Raw genomic sequence first — 14,995 nt, 5'->3', positions numbered from 1 at the left:
ACAGAATCCAAGTTTTCTATTTGTTCTACTGATACACTATACACTCTGAATCAAATGCATTTGCACATTCCCCACACCGTAACAGAAGTAGCCTGTCTTGAACAATTTCTACTAAAAAGACAGCAGGTACACTCTATTTCTGCATCCATCAATTCAGCATAGCATAAAAAACTGGCCTAAGATGTAACTGTCATGCACAGCTATGAAACTCCTCAGTGTTGGGGGGGCGGGGGCAGTTTGTGGTGGTGGTTTTTTAAACCTTATAGCACATCACCGACACTGCAATGGATCCGAATGGAAAAATCAGCCTGCATGCTCTCGGTAATTAATATTGTGACATTGTTTTCTCCTTTTTCTGTAGAGTTATTTGTTATGAACTACTCAGCAAAGTGTGTGTGTGCACACACATCTATTAACTTCTTTATCAATGAGGATTTAATGTCACCTGGATATTTCATGCCTGAGAGACTGAACTGCTGTTTTACAATGAAGTATGCTGTACATTTAGGAAGTGTAGCAAATTCAGTTTTATAATTGCATTATCACCTATCATTTCTTTGTATCAACTTGAGTAAGCCAAGAACGTTTTATAATAGTAACCACAATCCAGCCAGAAGTTGCAAATAAACAAAAAACAACCCTCCCCCTAATAAACACGAGGGGCTTGGCTTTTTTTCAATAAAGAATACAAATGCTCAATATTTACAAGCTGTGAAATTAAACTGAGCTAATGACAACAAGAATTTATTCTTACTAACATCCTGATGTTGGTAGTAATAGAACATATTACAACTTTCCTCCTAGGTAACTTACATAAATATATCTACAACTCTGTCCTGCCATGCTCCTTCACCTTGATTCAATGTCACAACCATACCTTTTGCTTAGCTTTATAATCTTTTTTTTGAAAGGCAACAACCTTATCTGTAGACCCAAGATTTTTCATACAATTAAAACTGAGCAAAACTGGTTCTGATTCTGTGCAGCCCAATTGTCTGAGAATTCAAAGTAAAGACAGAAAAAACCTATTGTATTTAAACATTGTAACAACAGCTCTTTTAATATTTACCTGTTGAATATACACTTTTAAATATCCCAAGTGAATTCATTATGAAACGTGCATATTTTAAGTCAGATACTGGCAGTACCAATACTAGCACATACACTGGCAGTATTACATCAGTGTTTCATAATATTAAAATACTTTGTCACAAACATTTCTTGGAATTTGATTTTCAAAATATGGCCAAAGGATTTATTTCTGTACAGGTACTGAATTATTCTCGACAGGTATACAGCAGAAAGCAAGCTATATGCCAATAATCTGAACTCTACAAATTGTCAATAAGTACGACTTTATGTCCATAAAAGTATGTCATTAACATGCCTTTTCAGAAATTCTTATTCTTCTGTGTTTCCACCTAGCTGTTTTATAGGGTTCTCTAATTTTCATCCTTAATGCTAATTTTGTGTCTAAACAAAAAAGATCTGCCCTTTTCAAGGCAATTATTTGGGTTTTTAATATTTAATTGCAGACCTACATGATGTTTATGTTGTGCCCCTATTCAACCTGAAACAATATTGAGCAGCAATCTGAATTCACATTAGACATACAGATGAATTTCAGCACTTCAGAGTTCTTAACAGAAAGGCCAAGGAATTTCCCAGTAAAATAAAAAAAATACATTTTGGCTCTGAAAAAGATTAAACAAAAGTCTTTTATTTCTGCCACTTAATGAAATCTGGAAAAATCCCTTGTGGTTTTCATGTCTGACATCTCAATTTTGACAATTATGAAAGCCTTCTGCAGTCTCCATTTACAGACTAAAATAATACAGCTTTCCTTTCAAATCAGTCATGTTAAAAATACTTGGCAAACACTTTTAAGAGGCTAAATATCAAGCCAGTTTAAGAACTGTGATGAGTTTTGACCCATTTTCAAACATTTACCATGACTAGCATATTTCTTCCCTTACTTCCATTCACACAACCTCACCTTTGCAAGGCAGAAGCAGGCCAGCATCCTCACTCGATAGAAACATTGTTCTTGTTCTAGTATATCAGTCAGTGCAAGCCGTGATGCTGGAGTAGGGAACTTTTCCAATGCCAGAATGGCTTCTTCTTGTGCAACCACATCTCTCTCGTATCGAAGCTGGTACTGCCACATGAAATCAGATTGTTCAAATTCTACTTTCCTCAGTACTGACATATCAGGGTCTATTCTTATCCAGAGCAAAGGGGAATCAGCACTAAGACAAACATGAAAAACATTAATAGCTTCCAACATTTCAAGACTATAGAAATTCAAAAGACGTTCTAACTTGTTACGAGTTATTTTTAAGGTATTTAGCGTCAAAGAACCATAAAAGAATCAAAGTTAGAGGTGACTTTTGAAAGTCAGCTGATCCAATCTCCTGCTTCTAGGATGGCAATTCTATAGCCTCCCAGGGCGGTCTGTCCAAACCTTCAATATGTCGAAGTGAATACAGTGTTTTAGTATTTTTAACCTACAGACCTGAGTTCATGGTAAACTACTGTATAATCTCAATATATTTACTTCTACTTCCTCAGACACCCTAACTTTCATAGGTGAAGAGCACTTTATCACCTTCTACAGTTTAAGACTACCAAAGAAAAATCCAGCAAAAGAAAAGCTGGTAAACATCCAGTTTTTTATATACTGTTTTTTGTTAATAGATGTGAAAGTGCTTTACAAACACACACATGCTATGACATTGAAAGCTGACAAGGGTAACCATGCAAATGCACAGAATTGTCAAGCCAAATAATGATAAAAGTGAGAGTACCAACAGACAGGATTAAAGTTTTAGTCCTACAGATAATATTACTCAGTTGCATTCCACCCAAAGAAGCATTTTACTTTAGTATTCACACAGCACCATGACTGCAGAAGTAATTTATGGGAGCAACAAGCACAAACTATATAATAAAATCTCTTATTCAGTTTTCCACATAAAACTGATAACAGCAAAATACAGACATGGAATCAGGAGAGAGTTTGGAATGACAAAAAGAGCATCATTATAAATATGATGCGTATTTCTATATACATTTGTAGAATATCTAGAATTACTGTCAAGATAGTAGCTACAGAAGAAAGGATAGTGAAAAGAAGAGTACATACACAGGATTTAGAAGAATAGAAAAGAACGAACATTATCATATATGCTTGGAGCAGGAGTCCAAACTGGACAAAAGAATGACAGCATCGCAGATGAGAAGGTTAGCAGATAAACAAAGCATAAGTGACTTGCATAAAATCATATGCCATTTCAAAGGCAGTTCTAAGATGATCATTATGGTCTCAGCTAGTGTAACACAATAGCTACCTGAACATAACTGATCACAACTGCTCACAAATATTTATCCTAATTGCTCTTAAATACAATTTAAAAACTATTTATTCATATGTTAACTATGATATAGAAATGATAACAATTACTTGCTCAATTAAAATACCCCTTATAAAATTATTTCTCATCATATTTTTAGATGAGGTTGAATTTACAAGAATCTTCAACACTTCTAAGGTGACAAGCAATCAATCCTTCTTTGAAGAGACACCATCAGTTTTCAAGAGCAGATTATTTACCTCCCTCAGCCAGCACAAGGTATCAATACCTTCAGTATTTCTGAGAGCACCACTGGCTCCAACTCAAGGAGGGTAAAGCAGATATTTACACTGAGCAAGAATTTGCTTCCAAAGAGCTAAACAGTTCCAACTGAAATTGATGCCAGTATGAATTTCAGTATGAAGCATTTCATCACTTATTTTCAATCTACAAAGATTCTTTCAGAATTAACCACACTTTTCAGGAACTTGTCTATCTCAGTGCTAGTCAAATGGTCTTCATTGAGGTCCAACAAAAATTGCTCTTACTTTGTTTCAAGCAAATTCTTGTTTACATTTTACCTATAAACTCACCGGAAAGATATCATTAGAAGTGTGTAAGAATGAATCAAGTAATTTATTCTATCACCTTATCATGCCTAAGATTTTTTTTTTAAAACTGATTATAGCAGTTAACTCATGCATTTTACACTTCACTAGCATTTTCCCAGCTACAGAAGAAAAGTCTCAAAGAAGGCAAAGAAATGTGGTATAGTCTTGAAATCTGCCAGTCATATAGTGAAGTACAACATTACTATCAAATCCTTCAAAATAGCACGCTTCAGACAAGGGGAACAGGGCTCAGTCTCTAACTGAGTAACTCCAACAAGCTAACTTACTCCATAGCAGAAAGGTCCATGTCCACCTCTTCTCCATTCATCAGTGGAATCTTTTTCTTCTTATTTCTAAAGAGAAAATAGAAAAAAAATAGGTATTTAAAAAATTACCATACTGGCAAAGATATGTTTATAAATGGAGCGTAAGCCTGAAAAAGTACTTGGTGTATTTCACCACAACGAAAAATAACACTCTCCAGCAAAAAAATATTCACAAAGTCGAGCTGTGCATTAGTTTTGTTCAAATAATAATCACCACTACTTTACATTGGTTTAAACTTGACTCCCACCATTTTTACAATTACACATAGGCATACAACTTTGAGAAGCAGAGATCAAAGTAGTTATTAAAACGCATTAGGAAACCGAGAGAACGTATTTGGGAAGTATGTTACTTTTCTTGCTCATTAGGTTTAGTGAACAGCCCTGGCATTCTTAACAGAAAAGGAAAACTGTGCAAGTGCTTCATTCATATATCTTCACTTGAGGTACTCCTCTGGCCTACATTTGTCTTCCCTCTAATTTGTCTTTCCCATTCAAAGGTATTTTGAATAATTTGATATTAGAGTCTTCATTCAACTAATTCTATATAAGTAAGCTCTTTATAAAGCATTTATAAAATTTAAGACCTTTACTTATAATTAAGATACTGCATATAAAATGTAACGTTTCTTGCTGTCTATAAACAGTGAATTGTATTTTCTCTCCTTACATTGCAGGTAAATCTTATTCAGTAAGATTAACAAAATATAAACATAAAATTTAAAAAGCATATATTTATCATCAACACACTGTATGTTTTCATATATCCATACTAAAAATACTTGCAGTTTGTATTTTAATTCTTACCTTCTACTTTTAGAATGGCAAGGTATATCATGTTTAAGACTGTTTTCTTCAATCTGCAATGTATGGTTGAATGATCCATCAAGTTCTTGCACCGTCACTTTAAGAGGACCCTTCAAGTTCACAAGATTTTGTTATTAACATTAAAATTATGCTTATTAATGTATACACCATACTTGCACACGTATGTAAAATATGGAAAATTGACCTTACCACGTATTTCTGAGTCCCAGGAGACGTGTAGTCTTGTTTTATTTCCAATTCCAATACATTCCGTTTTCTATTAAATGCAAAGCTACCATAAAATTTTACCACTCCACTCTGATCCCTAATAAGCAGTATAGGAATTCTAGTGCACAATGCAGTAGTTATAAACAAACATACTTCTCAATGTTTTCACTCTTTACGCTGCTTTATGCTTCTTCATTCCTAGAATCTCCTATCCCAAGAAAATCAGGAAGTGAAAACACTTACATTTGTTCATGAACCTTTTAACTTTTTTTTTTCTTTAAACAATTTTTAACGTACAATCAGGTACCTTACGTAGAAAAACTGAAGTACAAGGCAAAGTATCTAGTAAGAAAAAAGTCATTATGACAAAGTATATCGGACCCCAGCACATCCAATGTCCTTGACATGCTCTCAGAGAAAGTAATTGAGTAAGACTTCAGTAATTTCAATATGATTTGTTTTACTACATATTTCAGTTAAATAAGACTCAGGGTAAAATGTAGAAATTAGCTTCTGTTTTCTACCCACACTACATTTAACTCAATTATTTTATTGCCGTTTTCCAAACTGGGCCATTGTGAGCACTCACATATATGCGTGTGTATGTATATGAGTTCACATATACATGAGAGTATACAATATGACTCATAAAAAGTAATGATCTCACTCTGTATTTTTATCCCAGGCAACGATTTCTTCAAGTCAACTGTTCCTGTGAATAACTTCATCACTCATTATTTGCATGACAGCCATTACTACACTTTATTTCTAGTACTACTAAAACACTAGAATGAAGTATTTTAGTCTAGTGCATGCTCCCAAGAAGTCTCTGACAACATCAGACAAAAGCAGGGAAGGAAAACCTGTTCTTTCATGTCCTGACATTTAAGGGAGGAACTGCCAGATTCAAAGAGGCTTCTTATCGTACATGTATTATTAACTTTTCTCCTAAAATATGGTCATTTGGCTAGATACCTCAGACTGGTTCTGTTCACAGTGGCTGCCTTCATAAAGGTCTGTGACTTTGTCAGCAGGTACAGCTTAAGACATTTCTAGTGGTTTCTTCAGCACAAGGTTTAAACTCAGCATCAACACAACACTCGTTAATAGCATAAGATAGCGCTAGGTAGCAGTAATAAGATACCCCCCCAAACAATATAAAGACCCGCTACACTCTTACAAGGTGGAAAATCTAGTATCGCAGGTGCAACAGTGTTCGAAGCATGGTAGGGAGGTTGCAACTGTAGGATTAAACAGAAGTTACAGTTGACAGGATCAGCCTTGGGGGCAAATTCCAGAGAAGCTGAAAAATCCCCAAATCTGAGAGTTACAGTTCTTCTCGCTTACAGAACAGACGTAGTTAAGATTCACCCAGCTCAGATAGTAACACTGACATTTAGGTATAGCTGCAGTGTTAATACATGTACACATAGAACCCCTATTTTCCTCAAGTGCTTAGCACAGGTAAGTATAGAAATTAGAATAATGTGTATTCATACGTTATGAATACTTTTGATGCAGATAAAATACTAACTTCTCATGTTGCTCTATACATATTAATTACACAGCATTTTTTAGTTAGATATTGAGATGCACAAACATTATTAAGTCAGCTCAAATAAATAATGTCTAAATATAAATATCTACTTTTGTTTTCTGTTAGAACAGTATGGTATGGTTTTGCTGCAGACATGCATGACTTTAGCCTGCAGTCACGTTAATTAAAACTACCAATCAAACCTGTTAAATGAAGGAAATTCAAATTTACCCTCATATCAATCCAAAATGAGAAATCCTATTTCTTGACTAATATCACTGAAATTTGAAGAATCAACATACAAAGGTCTATTTTACCTGAAATTATAATACTAACACAAGCTCCCAAGCTATTAAATATTGGTGTATTTTAAACTATCAATCTGAGCTTTAGGTTACTTAATTCACGGTGATTTACTGGAAATCACATCTTAAAATGCACCAGACTATAGCATTTTCCATGTCAGACTTCAGCATATTTCTATGGGCAGTGTCCTCTGGAATCCCTTTAGTATAATTTGGCCTTAAATTCCAGCAGAGTTCTTGTGCTTCTTTCAAAGTAAAACTTAAAATCATGAAATGCCTTCTAGTAAAGCACACCCAAAAAAGCTAACATACTTTAAATGACTATGAAAGGAGTGTGGCTGTGGCTTACATCTATTTCTAATTTAAAGAATAATGTACTGAACTTTTTTAAGCAAAGATATTTCATACCTTTCTTCACATTCCTTTAATAGTGCCAATTAAAAAACAAATTCATTCTCCATATTAACAATCCAGACCAAGAATAAAAAGGATACACCCACTGCTTTATTAAAGGTTGGATGTCTTTGCCAGAGACATTTGAGATAGATTTCAAAAACCCAGATGTGGAAACCAACATCTGACTCCACATGTGTGACTGGAACTTCTGAGATGAAGCAGTGCTGGCCAGACTCAGCAACTTGTTGAAAACCTAAAATGATAAAAAGTTATTACTTTCACTAAATACTTCAATATATAAAATAAGCTCTTCTGTTTAGCTTCAGCTGAATTGCAACTAAAGGCCAATAAAATCATTATCTGATAACCGACCTCAAAAAAAGTCTTTCAAAACAAAGACATTTCAGAAAATTGTTTGCTTGTCCATATCAGAAATTATGATTTGCAGACACAAATGTATTTTTACTTAAGGCAAACCATCCACGATGCTGAGAAAAGCACTGAACCCTCCACTTCTTAATATAAGAAATGTTTAACAGTAACAAAATTAAACTAAAAATGCCTTCTTTGCTCATCACTGCTACAGGTACAACTTATCATGCAGGTTTTTAACAGAGTTGAATTCAAAGTGGAATATAGAAACATTTTTTGGCATCCATTTTCTAGTTGTAAGCACCTCTATGCTTCAAAACCATGTAATTTGTGAGGTTAGTCACTGCAAGTAGGTGTGGCCTTTATTTACCAAATTATAATGCAGAGGGGAAGAGGTGTGTTTTTAATCAATTCCTTCCACCCGTGCTTTTTCAAAGAACCAGCTTCCTCGGTTACATATATTCATACACAAAATCCATTAAAAGACCATCAGCTTTCAAAAATTATCTACAGTAAAACTGACTATATCTGCTTTTTAGAAATAAAACAGCCATCAAGCTCTCTGGTTTGCTATTCCTTTTTAAAAACTGCGAAGAATAATTAAAATTTATGTAAGGAAAGCTTTAAAAAAGGTGCATCTGCTGTATTTTTGACCTGACAACTGCTTATAATAGCTCTAGCACAAGCACATACGTGTTATCCTTCACAAAAGAAACCAACCAACCAAACCGAAAAAACATCCAAAAACCTGAAGTTGATAGGAAAAGGAATCACTCAGTTTGTAACTGGGTGTTTGTTTATAGCACCCTATCTTTTTTAAGGCATGTCACAAAACATTTAGTAAAGAAGAAGAACTACAACTCTGTAGAAGTTTAGCATTTCAGAATAAAATGACAATCTTCTATTCAACTGCTTCTTCTAATATAAAGATCTATGCTCCCTCTAGCACTGAAATTTTTTTACAGTGGAGAGAGCAGAAGCTGGATTCTCATTAATTTCCTTATTTATAATTTGACTAGATTAGCTCACAGCAAGACCAGTTATGGTAAGTAAAACAGGTCCTCAGTGTTAACAACCAGTCACAATAACCCAAAGCAATGGAATACCTTAACATTAAAGAGAACATGCAATATACAGAAAGTATTACAAATTATGTATAAGAATAACAGCTAACCTTATCCTAAATGACGTATATTTTACGTTTGTTCTACCCTGCTAAAACTGAAAATACAAATGGAATCCTATGATAACCTATTTTGTTCTTTCTTAAATGCCATTTAATGAACAGAAAAGCAACTAAAGACAAAAAGTTGTCTATATTCCACATAATCATTTAAATACCTACCTGTAACATGAACTCCATGCTAATCCTGTTCTCAATCAGTCTCATAACAAGATGTGCTTTACACTGGAACATAGTGTAATATTCCCAGGACAGCGTATGAGGGTGTTTGATAGAAAAATGTAAATGTGATGCAGGGCTGAAAAATAAAAATAAAAACAGCTCTCTATTTTGCATTTTATGGAATGAAACTTAAAATATACCTTAGCAACCAAGATTATAGCTGCACCAACAATTATTTAGGATCTCTTCCACTGCTTTAAAGTTATAAACTACGACATGCTTAAATGACGGCACGCTTGTACGGAAAGGCAACACGTACCTGACATACAGCAAGTGCTGTATAGAGAATAATGACAGGTAATACATGCTGTGTATTACTGTAAAGACAGTGCTAGCAGTAGCAACCAGAGCAAGGAATCTGTGACTCGAGTCTGGAAATTAGTCATGAATTGACATTCCCCCTGCTCCACTTCCATTTCAAAGTGACTGTATATAGTGAATATGTTATATTTAAACTAATAATTGTTGCAATTAAAGAAAAGTAAGATTTTTAAAATTCACAGTAGAACTTCATGTGATGAACCAAAGGAATTGCTTGGTTTTTTATTTTAGTTCGCAACTTTATGCTTTCAATACTTTGGCAAACTGATGCCTTCTAAATCAGATAACATGCCAAGGAAGACTAGGCAGAGCATCATGTTACCACTGCCGCACTGTTTCCATAACTTGAACTATCTGTGGTGGTGCTTCTTCACACATACCCTTCATGTCTATAAGCAAAATATTTTAAATGGTTTAATTTCATTCCATATCAGAAGACAAACAAATGGTGAAACCCTGAAACTTTTAAAAACAGGACTGATTTCTGGATAGCCTTCGTGGCTGTACAGCAATAAAACACCAGAAGACTTCACTCTGACGAGCTTTAAAATTAATTTTCTCCACCAAGGTTTACATTTCAGAACACAAACATTCTGACCTATAGCCCAGTTTCAAAGAAGAAAAGTAGCTGTAATACTGTAATTCTTAAGAAAAATAGGACCTTTTTGCCCCCTTTCAATTATTTGAAAAGTGGAGATAATTAGAAGTCTGACTTTATTTTACTGATGAACCAAGTCTGTGCCAACTGCATTTTGTTGTGCTATGTTTTTCTCTTTTAGTTCTTTTCACACGGTATTAGAGTTTTCCATGAATGAATAACAAACATCTTAAGAAACTGGACCCACACAATGTCAGGCCAACTTCTTAAGAAGTGGGAATCCAGACCTATTTTATGCTGGTTGGTGGAGAATCACAAATTGGCCATTGCGACACAGAAAATGCCAGCTACTTAAAATTTCTGGACTCAAAATAGGATTCTCCCCCTGTGATTCTTGCTTATAGATAATCTAATGAAACCATTTCCAGACCAACCAGGCACCTGATTTGTCCAAAGACTTTAGAAGAAGACACTGCAAGACAGAATGAAATAATTAATGAATTGTAACGATCTAAGATAAGTGCTATAAGCCTGATCTTTCATGCCAGCTACCTCAGGAAAAGACTGGTCTTCCAGAATCTTCAAAGACCTAGTAAAAAAACCCTTTTAACTTTGACCAATTTTTCCATGCAGTTGAAAGACGTATGCCAGCAAGAAGTGTTCTACCAGGACAGGACCAGCACTTAGCTCCTTATCTGCAGCTTTGAAGATTTCAGGAGATGGCAAGAACCAAGGTAGCTGCAAAATCTTAGTATTTTTTTTCCATCCTTCTACTTACTGGAAGACTCCCTTGACTTTACTCATGAATGTCTGTTTAAACATCTTAAGAAGATACAAAAAGAAAAGTATTTCTAAATTTAAGCAAGTACTACCCTTCTTAGGTATCCTGAATATATGAATAAGAAGGTACTTAGGTTTACTACTTGCTGTTTCCAGTTGACAGGCAATTGCTAAAGTTCTCCTTATCAAAACTGTCCTGTTATTTTGGATACTTCTCTATTCCGAGGCAGGGAAGGGTTAGCAATCATGAAAGAATTGAAATGCAAGGAGGAAACTGAGGTTGTGGCTCAGACATTATATAATAATTTGGTCTCAATATAAAACTATTTATCCAGCTTCAAATTATACAGTTGATTGACTTTGGTAAAATTCTTTTCTTGAAAATTACAACCAAGCCAGGACCCACATTCTTGGCCTTCTTAAATTTACTAAGTGTTGATTGATCTTGGTACTGGTTACATTACTTAACTGCAAATCAAAACCGAGACAAGTTTGCTTTTGACAGTTACGTCTTGTAGTTCATTCAATATTAATACATTTCTTCCAATTATATTTTTCTTCAATCATTATACTTCTGAAACTTTTATTGAATTGGGACCAAATGTGAATTAAAATTAGCAATATGGACCTAGAAACTTTGTCAAAGTGAAAATTTAACTAGCTCTTCCATGGAAATTTGTAATGCTCATGCTCTCGAACACACCCCTGTCATTCAACATAAACCTGTCAATATGCTTCTTCCATTTGAAATATACCTATACAAATTTCTTAAGGTTTTTAAATTTTACTGAAGGGTGGTACCAGCACAACCAAAGACTTGAGAGAACCAAAATCTGAAAGGGGAGAACACAAAATGAAAACATAACACACGAGGCTTTGCTTTGAAGCTTTCATCCATACAGCAGTTAACCTGCAGTTTCCTTTCTTTCATTTTCTCAAGCTCTGGGATTTTTTCTTTTAAAATAAATGCTCTGGAGAGCAGTGTTTGTGTTTCACCAGATATAAACAGGAAGAACCTGAGACCTGTGTTTTGCACAGAAATTAATTCATGTGTCTGAAAAGTTTTTTTTTTTTCCCCAATGATTTCTTTGCATATTCTACTTCTAATTTAGTTGATTAAAAAATGAGATTATTAACTAACCTAATTTTTTCTTCATATTATTATTAATTGGACTGCTGTAACACAAATACGCTTGGCAGGAAACCATATAAGAACAACCAGAATGAAGAAATGCAAAAAATATATTGGAGAGCAATGTTCTAGACATCATTATGAAAATACCTCCCTAAATACAAATCATTTCCCAGAGACAGGAACATATACTTAATTTTCATACAAGGGAACTTTGCAATCTACAAGAAACAGCAAGTCGTAATTTATATTTAAGTGATGTTATGATTATTATTATTAACAAGCTGTAATACGATGAAGTAGTGAAATAGTAGTAGAAACATAGAGCGTGTAACAGTGACACATCACGTAGAGGAAACAGATATTTAAGAGCATTAGAACAGGATTCTGTCAATTATTTGTGTCCAAATCCAGAATAAATACAATAAAACTAATAAAATTAACAGTTACAAAGATACTTTAATTGTAGTGAATTTCCTTTTTTAAAAATGTGCCCTTTTTCTCTAGGCTGATCCTATTAATCTGAATTTAGTCTCTCTGTATAGGAGAGTATGTTGCCAAATTGTAATGCTGCCAATTAAAAAGTCCGCCAAGACCTAATTCAGTACCCCAAATTTACCTTCAAAAAAGACATCATCACCAACGGGATGCCTAAAATGACTGCAGCTAGCTGTAACTTGCTTTTCAGAGATATACGTAACAAAAATATCTAGGTACTTGTTCTGCTTCACTACTTGAAAGAACAGGACAATGAACTAAATCAAAATCCATCATGACCAGGCAAGCAAAACTGAGTAATGGCTTGGCACACATACACATACACAAACTGCATCTGTGATTGTCAACATCCAGAAAACACAGTAGTTGTTGAGGATTCACCTGGCTGGGAAACTAGCCAATATGTCCTATTCTTGATTTCAGAAAACACTTTCTTCTTTTTTCATCTCTCAAAAAATGATCACTGTTATTTTAAATGGATTATTTATATACCTCATTCAGTTCTAAATCCAGAGTTTTAATTTTAAATGAACAAAACCTGGATTTGCACACACTCAAAAGCAAGAGAACCACTGCTGGAGACAATTTAGGTTGTATTTTCATAATACAGGGGCTTCTGATGCAGTAAAGACTTAAGAAATTCACATATTCTCCCGCTCCACCTGCACATGCTCAGCCTCACAGTTTTGCACATGCTGCTCATGAGTTTCCAAAGAGCAACTCTTTGTGAGGCTATGTCACAACTAGATTCATTTATCCAAGAAAAGAAAAACCCAGCAAAAGGTTGTCATTGAAACTTGGATCAACTTACTGATCTGGCTTCTAGTAATACTTTTCTAACTGTAGTGGTTAGCACTACTCAGTGGGTAGTACAGGAGTATCACAAAAGAGGTACAGGGAAAAATCCTAAGCTAGCAATACTGAAGCTACAGTTATTAGGAAAATACAAACCCAGCCAGTTCACAGTTAACAATGGTACTTCACAGATGACTGATCTAATATTTTTTTTTTCCAATTGATAGGAAATCTCAGTATAAGATTGCAAGGTGGTAACTGAGAGTGGAAAGAAAAAGAGCAAAGAAAAAGAAAACTGATGATACTGTAAAAAGCCAAAAGATTACTAACCACTCCAGAAATAGCTCAAGTCAGAATTCTGGATCCCTATTCTCTCTTATCCTCTTACTACAAAGTAGTTTCATAACAGCATTAAAAACATTCATTATACTTAATTCCCTTCAAGATTTAAAGAAAAATAAAACAACAGTGATACAATATACTCAAGATGTCCTTTATGAGACTGGTAATACATGGCTTGGGCAGCTGAAGTTCTTCAGCCTTTAGCTTTGTGCTACACAACACACCCAAGGCATATATTAACGGCCCCATAAAAACATACCCTGTAATGACTTGCGGCTTAAATAAACATACTTGTCTTTCTCTTTTCCTCCTCCGAATATCGGATGCAGTAAAACTCCACCAGTCTTCAGTTCGTATGCCACTATTTGATCTAACTCCTAAAAAGTACAACATATGTAAGCAAGCGTAATTTTGAAAAGCAGAGAAATTATTTAAAGACGTCAGGAAAGCTTTTCATATCGTTGTTCAAGCCATACCTCCTAATTAAACTTGTTTACAAACACAAAGAGCATTTTAAAATCAGGGATGTTCCTCAGCATAGCAAGCAATAACAAACCAGTAGAAATTAGCAGTTAATACTTGTTCTAGGTCTGGATTGTGGGTCAAGCCACAATAATATTTAACTACAATATATCTAAAGAGTCTTATTGTTTAATAAATAAGTTGTCTATGACCAAAAGAAATAAAGGTGATCACCATTTCCTTGCAGTGGAAAGTAATACTGGGTATACCTACAGAGCAGACTGCAGCATACAGAAGCTCACCTTGACCCATGCCCAAGCCAGGCAGAAGCTGGCTCTGAACTGGAACATGAGTTTTGAATTTGTGTGGTGCTGTGCCCATGTTAACAAGCACACTTCAAGGCAGGATGTGTGCATGGGCTTACTATCACCCAACAGTCAACATGGCTTTTGAATCAAATCAGGTCAGCTTGGGCACAGGGAGAGTGAGTTGATGTCTGTCTGCAACCCAATGTTAGTCAAGGAATTTCCAAATGTTGATATGTATTGGTATTTATTGATTTATATCAACTTACACACTTTCATATATTGATAATACATTCAAAGCAGTAAGGGCAGAACCGGAGGCTGTGACAGCAGCACCTCTTAGTTCTACGTGGAAGCGCTTAACTCATAGCAAAGAACATGAGTGACTAATATCCAGAAGCAACTTCTGCTGCACGCAGCAG

General features: G+C 34.8%; 1 protein-coding gene across 2 annotated transcripts in view; it reads right to left on the bottom strand.

Annotated features, from left to right (window-relative positions):
* Nucleotides 1-14,995, bottom strand: part of TAF2 (TATA-box binding protein associated factor 2) — a 64,112-nt gene that overhangs the window by 30,577 nt on the left and 18,540 nt on the right. For both annotated transcript variants that reach the window (XM_009471079.2, XM_087747097.1), the window contains exons 10-16: nt 14,098-14,183; nt 9,281-9,416; nt 7,662-7,816; nt 5,308-5,422; nt 5,098-5,207; nt 4,252-4,317; nt 1,997-2,249 (exon numbers count right to left, since the gene is read on the bottom strand). In XM_009471079.2, the coding sequence (XP_009469354.1) occupies nt 1,997-2,249; nt 4,252-4,317; nt 5,098-5,207; nt 5,308-5,422; nt 7,662-7,816; nt 9,281-9,416; nt 14,098-14,183 (921 nt within the window). The remainder of the gene's footprint in view (nt 1-1,996; nt 2,250-4,251; nt 4,318-5,097; nt 5,208-5,307; nt 5,423-7,661; nt 7,817-9,280; nt 9,417-14,097; nt 14,184-14,995) is intronic.

The sequence above is a fragment of the Nipponia nippon genome, unplaced genomic scaffold, assembly GCF_047370975.1.
Source record: "Nipponia nippon isolate SJK-2023a ecotype South Korea unplaced genomic scaffold, ASM4737097v1 scaffold_1, whole genome shotgun sequence".
Taxonomy (NCBI): Eukaryota; Metazoa; Chordata; class Aves; order Pelecaniformes; family Threskiornithidae; genus Nipponia; species Nipponia nippon.
Note: the sequence above shows the minus strand (reverse complement) of the source record. Positions and strands in the feature narration are given on the sequence as shown.